The following is a 17059-nucleotide window of genomic DNA, read 5'->3' on the forward strand; positions in this document are numbered from 1 at the left end:
GAAAATAAAAAAAAATTGGGTCTAAAGTAACATTTTTGTGAAAAAAATTTAAATGTTCATTTTTTTCTTCCACATTCCAAAAATTCCTGTGAAGCACCTGAAGGGTTAATAAAGTTCTTGAATGTGGTTTTGAGCACCTTGAGGGGTGCAGTTTTTAGAATGGTGTCACTTTTGGGTATTTTCTGTCATAAAGACCCCTCAAAGTGACTTCAAATATGATGTGGTCCCTAAAAAAAAATGTTTTTGTAAATTTTGTTGGAAAAATGAGAAATCGCTGGACAAATTTTAACCCTTATAGCTCCTTAACAAAAAAAAATTTTGGTTCCAAAATTGTGCTGATGTAAAGTAGACATGTGGAAAATGTTATTTATGAACTATTTTGTGTGACATATCTCTCTGATTTAAGGGCATGAAAATTCAAAGTTTGAAAATTGCAAAATTTTCAAAATTTTCACCAAATTTCCGATTTTTTTTCACAAATAATCGCAAGTTATATCGAAGAAATTTTACCACTATCATGAAGTACAATATGTCATGAAAAAACAGTCTCAGAATCAGAGGAATACGTTGAAGCGTTCCAGAGTAATTACTTCATAAAGTGACAGTGGTCAGAATTGAAAAAATTGGCCCGGTCACGAAGGCAAAAACAGGCTCTGGTGCGAAGTGGTTAAAGGAAAAAGAAATCCAAACCCACAGGCCCTGTGTCATAAAGTAATTTTTCCACCCACCCTTAATTTGTGTTAACAGTGGTTTATCACATCTTTGGGAAGCTGAGTTTAATTTCCCTAGCCACACCTGTCCTCAATCAAGAAATCACTTAAATAGGACCTGCCTGACAAAGTGAAGTAGACCAAAAGATCCTCAAAAGCTAGACCTCATTCTGTGATCCAAAGAAATTCAGGAACAAATGAAAAACAAAGTAATTGAGACCTGTCAGTCTGGAAAAGGTTATAAAGCCATTTCTAAAGCTTTGGGACTCCAGCGAACCATAGTGAGAGCCATTATCCTCAAATGGCGAAAAGATGGAACAGCAGCGTACCTTCCCAGGAGTGGCTGGCCGACCAAAATTGCCTCAAGAACGCAGCAATGACTCATTAAAGTTGTCTTCCAATACCCCCTTGGAAGAAGCACTAGGCTAAACGTGCGTCAGGGTTTCTCCTGGGCCCATACAGGTTGTTGTATCCTTAAACAAACATGGTATTTACTCTGTGTTTCTTGTACTCAAGTTTCCTCCCATTTCGGGAGAATTGCTAATGATTCTACAGCATTTAGCAGGAGTACTCATGCTTGTGAAAACGGCACTATTATAGTGTAGGACTACCACTCTTCTACTTACTAAGTATCCTTTCATGTCTCATACAAATTACTATAGGACAATGTCCATTCCCATTTAGTATGTTTTACATGTCTGTGTAATTATGTAATATACTTATGCTTTTATGCATGTTTTTAGATTTTTTTTACAGGTTGTGACAGTTATCCCTGTTGTATATGTTTTAAGATTGGAGCAGATCTGTATGGTGTTGTCTTTTGTGTGATATCTCCTTTTATTCTACTGATATTAATAAAGATTTGAATTTTTAATCATTTTGGCAGTCTTTACTCCACTTTGTGCATTGTAGATTTAGAAGTAAAATGTGGTGGTGGTGATTTGGGGCTGTTTTGCTGCTTCAGGACCTGGAAGACTTGCTGTGGTAAATGGAACCATGAATTCTGATGTCTACCAAAAAATCCTGAGGGAGAATGTCCGGCCATCTGTTTGTGACCTCAAGCTGAAGCGTGCTTGGGTTATGCAGCAGGACAACGATCCAAAACTCACCAGCAAGTACATCTCTGAATCGCTTAAGAAAAACCATAATTAAGACATTGGAGTGGTCTAGTCAAAGTCCTGACCTTCACCTGACTGAATGCTGTGGCATGACCTTAAAAAGGCTCTTCATGCTCGGAAACTCTCCAGTGTGGCTGAATTACAACAATTTTGCAAAGATTTAAATAAAGGAGAAAAGGGAGTATTTACTAAAAGGTATAAAATTTTATTTAATAATTAAAAAGAGCATGATCATAAACCTATTGGAATCAAATAGACAAAAAAAAATGGCAACTGACAAGCACGGAGGAGAAGAGCCCGTATGACTGGGGATGAACAAATATATACAATGGTATCTTTGGTAGGTGGGAAGAAGCACAAAAAGTAAGTCATTACACATTGAAGTATGCAGTAATGATGCCGAAGTCCCAACCAACAGTGCCCAATTATACAAATGCCTTACCCATATGCTGGAGCGGGACCTCCCCCGAGGTTGTGGGAGCAGATAGTGCGGATCCCCAACGTGCGTTTCATGTACCGACTTCATGCTTTCTCAAGGCCATGCTGGACTTGCAGCATGGGTGCTAGGAGGCACTGGGCCGCCCACCCTGCTGGTGCATTGTTGCTGCTATGGTGGTTTGCATGCGGTGGCACACAATTTCAGGCTAGGGACCCACTAAGAGGTTTGCTATGGCGTGGCTTCATATAGTCTGATCACATTCGCAGACAGTGTCTTTAACAGAAAAAAAAAGGCACCAGATAGCGCAATATATGCGCGCACGCACTGACTCCGTCGCCATTTTATTGAAGTATTGTACTAAGAAATTAGCACTGCACACGCCCATACTCCGACGCCATTTTAATTCTAATACACGGTGAGCAGAGCACTATGCAAATGCCGCCCATAAGGCTACTGGAAAAAGGGAGAAGATAACTTCAAAAGTAATAAATAATGAAAAATATAATTAAAGATAAAGGGAAGGAAAAAAGCCAGGGGAGGAATACATAGACAAAACCCGACCTAGAAAGGGCAACAAAAAAATAAAAGGGAGGGAGCCAGAAGAGAGAGAGACATATATAAAACCCACCCACAAACTCCTGCACTAACAACCCAACGTAAAGAAATACCACACAGTTTATAAAAAAAAGAAAAGTGGTTTTACAGAGATGTTTTTGTTTTCAGCTAATACTAAAATTAAAAATGCTTGCCACCCTCGTGTAGAACGGTTCAATAGTGTATGTGTAATATATATATATTACACTATATATATATATATATATATATATATATATATATATATATATATATATATATATATATATATGTGTGTATATATGTATATTATTAATTTTTTTTTTTTAATAGAAGCTGTAGGTAATGTGAATTCACGTTCTTGGTAAGGTGGGGGAGCGGATGTGCTAAGGACCGGAAATGGAATGTGTGGGAAAGCTCTGGGCATATACACATGACATTGGATCTCTACCAGCCGTCGTAAATTTGTCAAATCACCAGCACAGGTGCTACACATGCTACGCTGACAGATGATGTCCCAGATATAAGATGTATTAGACAGTGCTAATACATGCCAAAGATAATAAATATATACATGCCAAAATACCATACGCTCTGGTATTCTAATAGACGAAAGCCCAACCATCTGTAATCAAACATTGTACATTCTTGACCTTTTCTTCTCCAGGCAATCATTCTTCCAGATGTCGCAGGCAGTCTGAAGGAAGCTTCATCAGAGAAAAGAACTTTACCCCAGTCCTCTGTAGTTCCTGCCAAATCTCAGTCTGTTGAGTGTACAGGGATTAGAGTACAAAGGACTGAATGATTCTGGAGAAGAAAATGTAAAAACTACCATGAGTCCTGTGTCATGCCAGCAGTAAAGCGTACTGAGATCATTCATCCCAGGGAATGGGCTCACTCACAATTGTGGATAAGAGGACTGGATGTCGATTGGATCTAAACTAGTGATGGGAGAGCACTGAAATGCTCGGGTGCTCGTTTCTCGGGTCGAGTACATTGGAATACTCGGGTGCACGACGCGAGCAACGAGCCCAATATAAGTCTATGGGAAACGCGAGCATTTTTCAGGCGGCTCCAGCCGGCGGTCTGCAGAGGGCCTAAAAAATTGCCCAAATCGATGGGAACACTGCTCAGATGACATGGGAACAACATGGGGAAGACCCCTAAAAGCATTTCTGACTCCCAGGTCACTGCTGTCAACAACGTTGTCAGAGGTATTACGCCACTTTCATAGACTCACAATAAAACATGCAAAAACGAAATCAAAATGGATTTTCCTGGGAAATATGTTAAAGAACATCCTTTTCAGGGTAATGACGTGTATATAAGGCAACATAAATAATCAAAACCAAAAATACTCCTCCACACCTTGGGCTATGTTCACACGTAGCGTTTTTGATGCTTTTTTGCACTTTTGCATTGCTTTCAACCGTGACAAATGCATTCACAAGGAAATGTCTCTTTAACATTTTACAACCTTATCTGGCCATATGGTGAGACATCATCAGACACATCGTGTTTAATTTATGAAGGAGGGACTCTGAAAGTCACAAAGCCTATTTTTATAGGGCCATCAGGCGCCCTTTACTATTCTTAGAGAGCCATCAGCCGGCTATGCTTTGTTGTTACCATTACTAAAGAGTGGGTCTCCTATACTGTTATTGCGCACCCCAATACCTCTTTGAAGAGACTTAGCGGTGGGCCTCCTGAAAACAATGTTCCCATTATTAAGAAGTGGGTTTCCCATTGTGTTGGCCTATGCAGTGAATGCAAGGGCTGCCAAAAATTTTTACCTACTCCAATGCCCCTTGGAAGAGATGTAGAGGAGGGCCTCATAAAAAAAAAAAAATTTCCCATTAGAAAGGAGCCGGTCTCCTATACTTGTAATGCCGATGCACTAAGTGTATGGGCTGACAAACCTTTACCCCTGGGGGGTATACATGAACATACTGTATATATATAGATTTTTTTTACGGGCATCATAAACACCTTTTCAAAATAATTTATGTGGGTGTTGCATCACGGACCACGGTCACCCTGGTGATGTGGTGGTGGAGGATGAGGATGCGGAGGAGGACAAGAGCAAATAGCCAAAATCAGGAAGCGTATACCCATGTCTGGGTGTGAAGAGGTGCATGGGAATACACCTCCCAAAAACACTGGATTTGAGTTTGTTATGCTGCTATCATTTGGTGCTGTTGAGAAGTCTGGCCCAATCCAGCCCTTGTTCATTTTTATAAGAGTCAGCCTGTCAGCATTTTCAGTTGACAGGCGGATGCGCTTATCAGATATAATTCCACCAGCGTCTCTAAAAACCCACTCTGATAAAACGCTAGCGGCAGAGCAGGCCACGACCTCCAAGACGTAGAGCCAGTTCATTCCACTTATCCAGCTTGGATACCCAATAATTATAGAGGAATCATGGAGGACGTTGGTACGATCGGCAAGGTAGTCCCTCAGCATCTTCCCAAACTTTGCACTCCTTGTGAGAGTACCCCGCGACTCCGGGCCTGTGCGATGGGAGGGGCTGAGAGAATTCTCCCAGAACTTTGACAGTGTTCCCCTGCCTCTGCTGGATTGTTCCCCTGCCTCTCTCTCACCTGTAGTCCTTGGTTGTCCAATGAACTGTGACCCCTGCCGCCAGCGTTTTCAGATGGGAATTTTTTTAATAGTTCCAAAACGAGGGCCTTCTGGTACTGCCCCCTTTTTGTAGACCTGTCCGCCTCAGGAATAAGAGATATAAAGTTCTCCTTGTAGCGTGGGTCACCAACCAGTAATGACTGTCACCCAAAATTTTGAGAACTCGAGGGTCATAGGAAAGGCAGTGTAACATAAACTCAGCCATGCGTGCCAAACTGCTAACAGCAAAAACTTCCATGTCCTCACCAAGAGGACGAGTGACCATGCTCTCCTCCTCCTTCTCCTCTCTGTCCTCAGGTCATCCACGCTGAAGAGACGGTATGACAGTTGTGCAGGTAGTACCGTCTGTAGTGCATGAAACTAGCTCCTGTTCTTTCTCCTCTTCCTCATTGTCACCCAATCCACGTTGGTATGAGATGAGGCTGGGCTGTGTGTAGTCACCCTGTATGGTTCCTTGCTCCTATCCTTGCAATGCATCCTCTTCGATTTTGAGCAGAAAGCATTTCACAAGACCGAGAATCGGGATGGTGACGCTAATTATGATGTCATCGCCGCTCACCATCTTGGTGGAGTCCTCAAAGTTTTGGAGGATGGTACATATGTCTGACATCCATGTCCACTCCTGAGGTCTTATGTGTGGAGTCTGAACTGAATACCGACGGCCTTGTTAATTCTGGTAGTCACCAACTGCCCTCTTCTACTCACAAATCCTTCCCAAAATCTGCAGTGTAGAGTTCCAACGCGTGGGAACATCACACAGCAGTCTGTGAGCCGAAAGCTGCAAACGCTGCTGAAACATGGCAAGGGCGTTGGAAGCTGTAGGTGACTTTCTAAAATGGCCACACAGGTGGCGTACTTTAACAAGCAGATCCGGCAGCTCCGGGTAGGATTTGAGAAACCTTTGAACCACGAGGTTAAGCACATGGGCCTGGTATGGTAGTGTGTGAGCTCGCCTCGCCACAGAGCCACCACCAGGTTCCGGCCCTTGTCACACACACGACCATGCCTGGCTGTAGGTTCAGCGGTGTGAGCCACAGATCTGCCTGCTCTTTCAGAGCTGTCCACAACTCTTCAGCATTGTGCGGTTTGTCACCTAAGCATATTAGCTTCAGCACAGCCTGTTGCCGCTTGGCCAAGGCAGTGCTGCAGTGCTTTCAGCTTGTGACTGGTGTGGTCATTTCGGAGATGGAGGCTGAAGAGGAGGAGGAGGCTTAGGAGGATGAGGTGCAGGAGCTGTAGACTGTGGGGGCAATCCTGATCGACCTGGGGCCCGCAATCCTTGGCGTCGGGAGGACGTGTTCCGTCCCAAGGTCCGACTGGGTCCCGGCTTCCACTATGTTAACCCAGTGTGCCGTCAGCAAGATGTACCGTCCTTGCCCACAAGCACTTGTCCACGTGTCCCAGGTTAGGTGGACTTTCCCGGTAACTGCGTTGTTGAGGGCACGGCTAATGTTTTGGGATAGGTGCTTGTGTAATGCGGGGACGGCACAGCGGGAGAAATAGTGGCGGACCGAGTACCGAGGGACAGCCGCCTCCATCAGGTTGCGGATTGCTTCCATCTCCACGAGCCTAAAAGGCAACATTTCGAGCGCAAGCAGTCGCGAAATGTGTGAATTTAGTAGTGTGACCTGTGGGGCGTTGGCTGCATATTTGCAATTGCGTTCCAAGGACTGGGGTATGGACAACTGAACGCTGCACTGGGACAAGCTGTGCTGGGACAAGGACGTGGACGTGCTTGCTGATGCTGCTAGTTGAGAATGTGCTACGACAGGTGCAGGGCAGGAGGCATCTTCGCATGCACCATGTGCATGCAAGCCAATCCACTGTCCAGCAGTGGAAGAAGCAGTGGAGCCACCCGCAGACACTGTTCCTGGACCCTGGGGTTTGGCCCACAAAGTCGGGTGCTTTGCTGCCATGTGCCTGATCATGCTGGTAGTGGTCAGGCTGGTAGTTTTGCCACCCCTGCTGAATCTGGCCTGGCAGGTGGTGCAAATGGCCTTTTTGGGGTTATCGGCAGAGTCGTTAAAAAACAACCAGACTCGGGAAGACCTAACAGTTGTACTAGCAACTTCCTTCGTGTTGATGTTACGGGGAACGGTTGCCTGCTTTCTGTCTGCGGCCACCACACTGCTTATTCCTGCCTGTTTGGGTGCTCTCCCTCCCTCCCCATGTGTGCTGCTGTCCTCGCTCTGCATGTCTTCCTGCCAGATTGGGTCAGTTACTATATCATCCAGCATCTCGTCTTCCACTTACGCACCCTAGTCCTCCTCCTGACTTTCTAGCAATTGTCTCATCATCGTCCACCTCTTGTGACACTTTCCCATCGTTGCTTTCGTGTGACTGTGGCTGCTCAAATATTTGGGCATCACTACATGTGATCTCCTCTTGCCCCGCTTCAAGTGGACCTGGTGAGAGGCCCGAATCTATAAATGAAAAAGTGAACAGCTCTTCAGAGTGTCCAAGTGTGGGATCAGTTGTCTCTGGGCACTCTGCATGGTGGGAGGAAGGAGTTTCAGGGTGAGGAATATGCGGTCCTGACTCACGGCTACTGCAACTTGACTGTGTGGAAGATGTGGTGGTGGTGGTGGCTAAGTGACTGGAAGCATTATCTGCAATCCAACCAATAACCTTTTCACAATGCTCTGTGTTCAATAGTGGTGTTCTGCGGTCCTCTATTAATTTGGACAGGAAGGTCAAACGAGAAGATGTGGGTGTTTGTTGTGGCACAATTTCAGCTTGCCCACGGCCTTGTCCTCTGCATGCACCATCACCATCATGTCCAGTTCCCCGTACCTTGCCATGTACCTTGCCCATTTTAAATATAGGACAATATCTTCCACGCTCACTACAAATGGCTGAATTTGAAGCGAAGTTATGTGATCCTTGTGATGGAGAAAACACAGTTTTAAATAGCTGGCCTGTAGGTAACTATTTTGAACAGCAAACTGGTGTCAATAGCTTCACTGACACACTGAAACAAAATTGAATTGGAGGCCAGAAATGGCAATATTTTCAGCTCAATTATATGTGATCCGTGTGACGGACAAACCACAGTTTTAAATAGCTGGATTTTTAGCGCTGTAATATGGAAAGCACCTGGCTGTATTCTGCAGTGCCCACAAGCAAATGGCACAGAAAAACGGTGTTCTCCGGATTGCTTTTTAAGCAAATAATGAGGATTAAGATCTATAAAAAAAATATATATTCCTGGTCCCTGAGACCTGGGGTTATGTCTAGAAATGTCTAACAGCAGCAGCAGCAGACAAAACTGGAATAGCACCTCTTGTGCTATATGCACTGCAGTCTGCTATATACACTGCTTGCCTGCTTATATACACTGCCTGCCTGATATCTCTGCAGATGGATTAGTCCTCAGAAGGACTGTTTGTTGAGATGGATATGTGTAATATACTTCTGTTCTACCTACACTACCTAATAAACAAGCAAATCTCTCCCTAACTCAGCAGCACCTCTCCCTACACTGTCTGATTCCAGAGTGACTGTGACGAGCACGGCGGCACTAGGTCTGATATAGACCTGATGACTCTGTGCGGCCAGCCGATCACTGTAGCGCCACAATCAGCATGTCTGCGGCATTACAGTGAGTGACAGGCAATCCCTGCATGTTCGTTGGCTTTGTAAAAAGCGCCAAACATGCAGGGAGGGGACCCAAGCTCCCGATGAGCAATCCCGGAAATACTCGGCGAGCTCCGAGCATCTCAAGCAGTGAGATGCTTGGACGAGCACCGAGCAGTAGCGAGCATGCTCGCTCATCACTAATCTAAACATCATACAGGAGCAATTTGGTGATGAACATTATTTTTTCCAGTATGATGAGACCATGTCACAAGGCAAAAGTGACAACTATGTGGCTCGGTGACCAAAACATTGACATTTTGGGTCCATGATCAGGAAACTCACCAGTTCTCAATCCCATTGAGAACCTGGGGTCAATCTACAAAAAGTGGATGGACAAACAAAAACACAGATATTGTGATAAACTCCAAGTACTGACTAGGCAAGAATTGGTTGTCATCAGTCATGATTTGGCCCAGAAGCATATCTCCAGCTGCCAGGGTGAAGGGCAGAAATCTTTGAAAAATAAGGGTCAACACAGTCTTTGCATAAACTTGATGTATTTTTAACTAAAAGTCTAAAAATGTATAAAATGCTAATCATTGCACTTCAGTAGCCAGAGAAACATCTGACTAAAGGATCAAAAAACACTGAACTTTGTGAAAGGCAAAATCTGCGTCCGTCTTAACTTTTGTCCATGACTGTATAGTGCAGGTGAAGTACACTGCTCAAAAAAATAAAGGGAACACTTAAACAACCGAATATAACTCCAAGTAAATCAAACTTCTGTGAAATCAAACTGACCACTTAGGAAGCAACATTGATTGACACGCTGTTGTGAAAATGGAATAGACAATAAATGGAAATTATTGCCAACTATCAAGACACACTCAAATGAATGGATCTGCAGGTGGTGACCACAGCCCACATCTCAGTACCAATGCTTTCTGGCTGATGTTTTGGTCACTTTTGAATGTTGGTTGTGCTTTCACACTCTTGGTAGCATGAGACAGACTCTACAACCTACAGAAGTTGCTCAGGTAGTGCAGCTCATCCAGGATGGCACATCAACGCGAGCTGTGGCAAGACGGTTTGCTGTGTCTGTCAGTGTAGTGTCCAGAGGCTGGAGGCGCTACCAGGAGACAGGCCAGTACACCAGGAGACGTGGAGGAGGCCGTAGGAGGGCAACAACCCAGCAGCAGGACCGCTACCTCCGCCTTTGTGCAAGGAGGAACAGGAGGAGCACTGCCAGAGCCGTGCAAAATGACCTCCAGCAGGCCACAAATGTGCATGTGTCTGCACAAACTGTTAGAAACCGACTCCATGAGGGTGGTATGAGGGCCCGACTTCCACAGATGGGGGTTGTGCTCACAGCCCAACACCGTGCAGGACGCTTGGCATTTGCCACAGAACACCAGGATTGGCAAAGTCGCCACTGGCGCCCTGTGCTCTTCACAGATGAAAGGTTCACACTGAGCCCATGTGACAGACGTGACAGAATCTGGAGACACCATGGAGAGCGATCTGCTGCCTGCAACATCCTTCAGCATGACCGGTTTTACAGTGGGTCAATAATGGTGTGGGGTGGCATCTCTTTGGAGGGCCGCACAGCCCTCCATGTGCTCGACAGAGGTAGCCGGACTGCCATTAGGTACCGAGGTGAGATCCTCAGACCCCTTGTGAGACCATATGCTGGTGTGGTTGGCCCTGGGTTCCTCCTAATGCATGTGGCTGGAGTGTGTCAGCAGTTCCTGCAAGATGAAGGCATTGAAGCTATGGACTGGCCCTCCAGTTCCCCAGACTTGAATCTTATTGAGCACAGCTGGGACATCATGTCTCGCTCCATCCACCATCGTCACATTGCACCACAGACTGTCCAGGAGTTGGCGGATGCTTTAGTCCGGGTCTGGGAGGAGATCCTACAGGAGACCATCCGCAACCTCATCAGGAGCATGCCCAGGCGTTGTAGGAAGATCATACAGGCACATGGAGGCCACACACAATACTGAGCCTTATTTTGACTTGTTCTAAGGACATTACATTAAAGTTGGATCAGCCTGTAGTGTGTTTTTCCACTTTAATTTTGGGGGTGACTCCACATCCAGGCCTCCATTGGTTAATAAATTTGATTTCCATTGATGATTTGTGTGTGATTTTGTTGTCAGAACATACAGCTTTGTACAGAACAAAGTTTTCAATGAGAATATTTCATTCATTCAGATCTAGGATGTGTTATTTGAGAGTTCCCTTTATTTTTTTGAGCAGTGTATAAAGTCGCACGTATTGCTAACATGTCTGCCTGTCCTTTTCAGAAATAAATCCTAATGATCAGTGCACCTTCCCAAAGTGATTAATCATGTTACCCTAATGCCTCACTTACAACAACCTTATAATTATACAATAATGATACATCTCATGTATATTGTTAAATATATATATAGAAAAACATTTAGTAGTTTGTTATAGCCTATAATTCCTGAGGTTGTCTTGAACACAATTCCATATATCAAAACTGTCAGTGTAGAAGTAAAAAAATCTGTGTCGTTAAAGCGCATCCTAATTATGAGATGTGCATTGCTATATACTGTAAGTGTGTGAGATAGATCTATCCAGCCTTATGCTACCTTACCTAGTATAAAAACTAGAGCGGGATAGATGATTATTAGCCCTCATGTTCCAGTTTAGCACCCGGTGTTTCATCCTCATACAATTCATATTAGTAATAAATGTGTATTATACACTGGCATATAATACAAATGTAAATCTAGACTATTTGCTGGTTTATTCGTGGTGTCAAACTTCATAGCCAAGAAAAGTGTCTCTGTAATGGAGGGGGAAGGGAACCCACTTGAAAAGAACAGAGTTCAATTATTCAGAAAAAGGAAAACTAATCAAGGTCTAAGGCTACGTGCCCACGATCAGGAATAGCAGCGTTCTACTTTACAAGCACAGTGGATTGGATTAATAGAAATCCTATGCCCACTGTGCTTCTATTTAATGCTGCGTAAACTCACCCACAGCGTGGGTTTATGGGCCGCAGCATGTTAATTTTCTGCAGTGGAGGCTCTTGTCTCCGCTGCGTAGTTTCACCCATAACCATTCATTACATGCGGTAAATCTGCATGGTTCAATGAACACATGTGGATTTACCTGCGTGATTAGAACGCTGCGTTTTGGAGGCAGCCAAAATACGATGTTTCCAAAATGCTGCTATTTCCTGATTGTGAGGACGTAGCCTTAAGTCTCCACAAAATTCTTTGTGAACACTGAGTCATGATTAGTGTGTGTGTATGTGTGTATATGTACTGTATATATAATATACACTGCTCAAAAAAATAAAGGGAACACTCAAATAACACATCCTAGATCTAAATGAATCAAATATTGTCATTAAATACTTTGTTCTGTACAAAGTTGAATGTGTTGACAACAAAATCACACAAAAATCATCAATGGAAATCAAATTTATTAACCAATGGAGGCCTGGATTTGGAGTCACCCCCAAAATTAAAGTGGAAAAACACACTACAGGCTGATCCAACTTTGATGTAATGTCCTTAAAACAAGTCAAAATGAGGCTCAGTATTGTGTGTGGCCTCCACGTGCCTGTATGACCTCCCTACAATGCCTGGGCATGCTCCTGATGAGGTTGCAGATTGTCTCCGGTGGGATCTCCTCCCAGACCTGGACTAAAGCATCCGCCAACTCCTGGACAGTCTGTGTTGGTGGATGGAGCGAGACATGATGTCCCAGATGTGCTCAATTGGATTCAGGTCTGGGGAACGGGCGGGCCAGTCTATAGCTTCAGTGCCTTCATCTTGCAGGAACTGCTGACACACTCCAGCCACATGAGGTCTGGCATTGTCCTGCATTAGGAGGGACCCAGGGCCAACCACACCAGCATATGGTCTCACAAGGTGTCGAGGATCCCATCTCGGTACCTAATGGCAGTCAGGCTACCTCGGGCGAGCACATGGAGGGCTGTGCGGCCCTCCAAAGAAATGCCACCCCACACCATTATTGACCCACTGCCAAACCGGTCATGCTGCAGGATGTTGCAGGCAGGAGATCGCTCTCCATGGCGTCTCCAGACTCTGTCACGTCTGTCATATGTCACCTGCTCCCCTTGCCCCTAGCACTTATACTTGCTCGCTTTATGGGATCCTCAGCAGCATCACCCCATGGGGTGAGGTGGCTGAGTTCCCCTTTACCACAACACACACTTTTATTAGACATCACCTTTACATTTTTGACAGTGGCATTATATGACACATCCCTGACAACACTCCCAGATCTGATATATCAGGCATCCAACCGTCCCAGATCAGTTCCCAATAGCACATTAGTGGGGAGATTCTCTGACAATCCCACTTCCCTTAACCCCTTCCCCACACCCCAGTCCAGGAAAACTTGGGCCATCGGTATGGGACGGCGAACACCCCCAAACCCGGTGACAGTCAGGGTCTTCCCAGGAATAAGTTCCTCTGGCAACACAAACTCAGGGCGGATCAGGGTGCGTTCTGCGCCAGTGTCCTTAAGTCCGACAGTGATGGTGTTGCCCACTTTAACAGGTTGTACGTTCTCCTGGGCCCGGCCAACCACCCCACCCACAAGAAGAATGGCTGCAGTAGGCCCCGGGGCCTCAGGTGTGGGGTCCATCTTCTGCCTCTCTGGGCAGACCAGGCTGATGTGACCCTTTTGGTCACAAGTATAGCACTTACAGGAGTCAAATGCAGTCCAGGTGCTGGAAGATGGGGCAGAACATGCTGAGGGCCGGCTGGCTGGGACACTGGGGGTGGTTGTAGACTTACCCCCTTTCCATATTGCGGCGGCTGACTTCCGCACCTCTGGTGTGCGGTTGGCCTCATAGGCATCCGCGATCTGGACTGCTTTGGCAGCTTCCTTTGGCTCCCGGTCAAGCACAAACTCGCACTACCACTGGGCAAATATGAAGAAACTGGTCCTTCACCATCACATTCTTCAGGTCCCCGAAGGATGGTTCTGAGCCTGTCCACCAAATCACTGTAGCTATCATGGAGTCCACGTTGGAGGGCTCTGAACTTTGTCCGGTAAATCCCCTCCAACACTGTAAAACTGCACATTTTAGAGCGCCCTTTTATTGTAGCCAGCCTGAGGCACACCTGTACAATAATCCTGCTGTCTAATCAGCATCTGGATATGCCAGTCCTGTGTGGTGGATGCATTATCTCGGCAAAGGAGAAGAGCCCACTAACACAGATTTGGACAAAATTGTGAACAATATTTGAGAGAAAAGGTGTAGTGCCGGCGTCCCTGCCCTCTGCTAGGCAGGGACGCTGTTCCCCTCACCGCTCTGCTCCGTGCCCGGCGTCCCTCTCCCGCTCTGCTGGCAGCGCGCGCTCCTTCCCGGCCACTGTGCTTAGGGCGCGCGCGCGCGCCCTCCCTCCCTCTTAAAGGGGCCGCGCGCGTCGTCCTAAGGAGTCCCCGGCCAATGGCCGGAGGACTTTACCATATATAAGGCACCTCCTCCAAAATGGAGGTGCCCGAGCAATGTTGTTGCACCGTTCTACTCTGCTTCAGCCCTCAGGTCCCGTTGCCAGTTACCTGCCAGATTCCTGCCAGCTTGCTGTCCTAATCCTGCCTGATTTCCTGTTTACCTGCCTGCCTGCCTGAGGTCCGACGGTCTGCCTTACAACTCCGGTCAGTCTGTCTAAGGACCAACTTGCCCGCTCACCTGGGAGCGCACATCAGCTACCTGCCTGCTTGCCTGAGGTCCGACGGTCTGCCTTACAACTCCGGTCAGTCTGTCTATGGACCAGCTTGCCCGCTCACCTGGGAGCGCTTCTCCGCTACCTGCCTGCTTGCCTGCCCGGAGGCTCCGCTGTCACGTGCTGTGACCACCAGCTATTCCAGACTCTTGCCCGCTCACCTGGGAGCGCTTCTCCGCTACCTGCCTGCTTGCCTGCCCGGAGGCTCCGCTGTCACGTGCTGTGACCACCAGCTATTCCAGACTCTCGCTTGCTCACCTGGGAGCACACATCCTCCATCTGCCTTGCTAGCCTACCTGGAGGTTCAGCCATCACAGGTCGTACCTACCCTTTACCTAGAGACTGCCCCGGTCACTTGCCGTGACCTCCAGCCCGTTCTTCCAGAGACTGTCCCGGTCACTTGCCGTGACCTCCAGCCCGTTCTTTCAGAGACTGCCCTGATCACTTGTCGTGACCTCCTGCCCGTACACCCAGAGACTGTCCCGGTCACCTGCTGTGACTGCCTGCCTGGTCGCCACCCGCTCCCTTACAAGGACCGCTCCCTTGTATAGTAGCCCAGAGGTTCCGCCTCCCAGACCCGTTACAGTTTGCTCGGGCCATGGAACCCGGTGGCACCCAAGCTCCCTCGCTCTCGGACCTGTGTCATGAACTGTCCCGTCAAAGGTCCCAACAGGAGTACATCCTGGGTCACCTGCGGAATGTCAATACTCGCCTGGACACTCTGACTGCTCCACCAACAACCTCCGCCAGTGCCATGTCTCGCAATCCGGCAGCTCCGCTGTCCACTAACACCATGATATCCTACCCCGGACCTCGGCTTTCTGCACCTCCTCGCTTCGGAGGCGACTCAGCCCAGGCTCGGGGCTTCATAAATCAGTGCACCCTGCACTTTGAACTATTGTCCCACCAGTTTAACTCCGACCGAGCCAAAATTGCATTCATCATGTCCCATCTCACCGGGGAGGCCCTGGCCTGGCTAAATCCTCTATGGGAGAGAGGAGACCCCCTGGTGTCCAACTTGCCTGCTTTTCTCACGGCTTTCCGGAAAGTCTTCGACGAACCCGGACGGAAGACCTCATCCGCATCATCGTTGCTACGCCTCCGTCAGGAAAGTTTCACCGTGGGCCAATATGCCATACGGTTCCGTACCCTTGCCTCGGAGCTGGCCTGGGATAACGACGCTCTGGTTTCCGTCTTCTGGGAGGGTCTGTCCGGCCGTATTAAAGATGAACTTGCCGGTCGGGACATTCCTACCACTCTCGCTGACTTAATAACTCTTGCCACCCGGATTGACCTACGGTTCCAGGAGCGTGCCAGAGAGGTCACCCGTGAGAGGAGGTTACCACGTCTAGCTCCTACTTTTCAGAAACCCGTCACTCCTTCTGTCTCTAACCAGGTACACCCTCCTGAGCCTATGCAGGTCGACCAGACCAAGATGGTCAAGACCCGTCAGGACTTACGCCGTGCCGAGGGGACCTGCTTCTATTGTGGCAGTAAGGAGCACCGGATCCGTGCCTGCCCGGAGAGGTCGGGAAACGCCTGTGTCTAGGTTCGCTCAGAGAGGTCCACCTAGACAAGAATAAATCCTCTCCATCCCTGCTGTTGTCAGTTTCAATCGTCTACGGGGAGAACCGTTATTTCGAACTAGCCCAACTGGACTCTGGAGCAGCCGGGAATCTTATTTCACAGTCCCTGGTAGAGAAATACCGCATCCCCACCAAACCTCTGGCTGTACCCTTGTCTGTTGCTGCCGTGGATGGGGGGCTCTTACCACGCCCCATCCAACTCATCACCGAATCCATTACTCTGCAGGTGGGAATGCTGCATTCTGAAAGTATCTCCTTCCATGTTCTGCCTGGACTCTCTCACGCCCTCTTGCTAGGCCTACCTTGGCTCCAGAAACATGCACCCGTTCTTGACTGGCAGACCGGAGAAGTCCTTCGCTGGGGACAGGGCTGCCATAAGACCTGTCTGGTTCCCGTTCATCCCGTCCGTCCTTCTCCTACCCCAGCTAATCTACCTGGACTTCCGATTCCTTATTGGTCTTATGCTGATGTCTTTAATAAAAAGGAGGCAGAGACACTACCCCCTCATAGACCATACGACTGTCCTATCGACCTGTTACCTGGTACTTCTCCTCCCCGTGGGCGTATTTATCCATTATCCGCTGCTGAGACCCGGTCGATGTCCGAATATATTGAGGAGAATCTGGCCAGGGGATTCATCCGGAAATCTACCTCCCCGGCGGGAGCAGGC

General features: G+C 47.3%; 1 protein-coding gene across 3 annotated transcripts in view; it reads left to right on the forward strand.

Moving 5' to 3' along the window:
• Window positions 1–17059, forward strand: part of TCP11L1 (t-complex 11 like 1) — a 227405-nt gene that overhangs the window by 35365 nt on the left and 174981 nt on the right. The window contains exon 1 of one of the 3 annotated variants that reach the window (XM_073658117.1): window positions 1700–2023. The exons of the other annotated variants lie outside the window; for them this stretch is intronic. Within the exon in view, the coding sequence (XP_073514218.1) occupies window positions 1908–2023 (116 nt within the window). The 5' untranslated portion in view covers window positions 1700–1907. Of the gene's footprint in view, window positions 1–1699; window positions 2024–17059 lie in introns of those variants that run through there. 3 annotated transcript variants of the gene reach the window in all.

This window comes from Phyllobates terribilis, unplaced genomic scaffold (genome assembly GCF_046119375.1).
Source record: "Phyllobates terribilis strain yellow unplaced genomic scaffold, ASM4611937v1 Scaffold_13__5_contigs__length_258822181, whole genome shotgun sequence".
In the NCBI taxonomy this organism is placed as follows: domain Eukaryota; kingdom Metazoa; phylum Chordata; class Amphibia; order Anura; family Dendrobatidae; genus Phyllobates; species Phyllobates terribilis.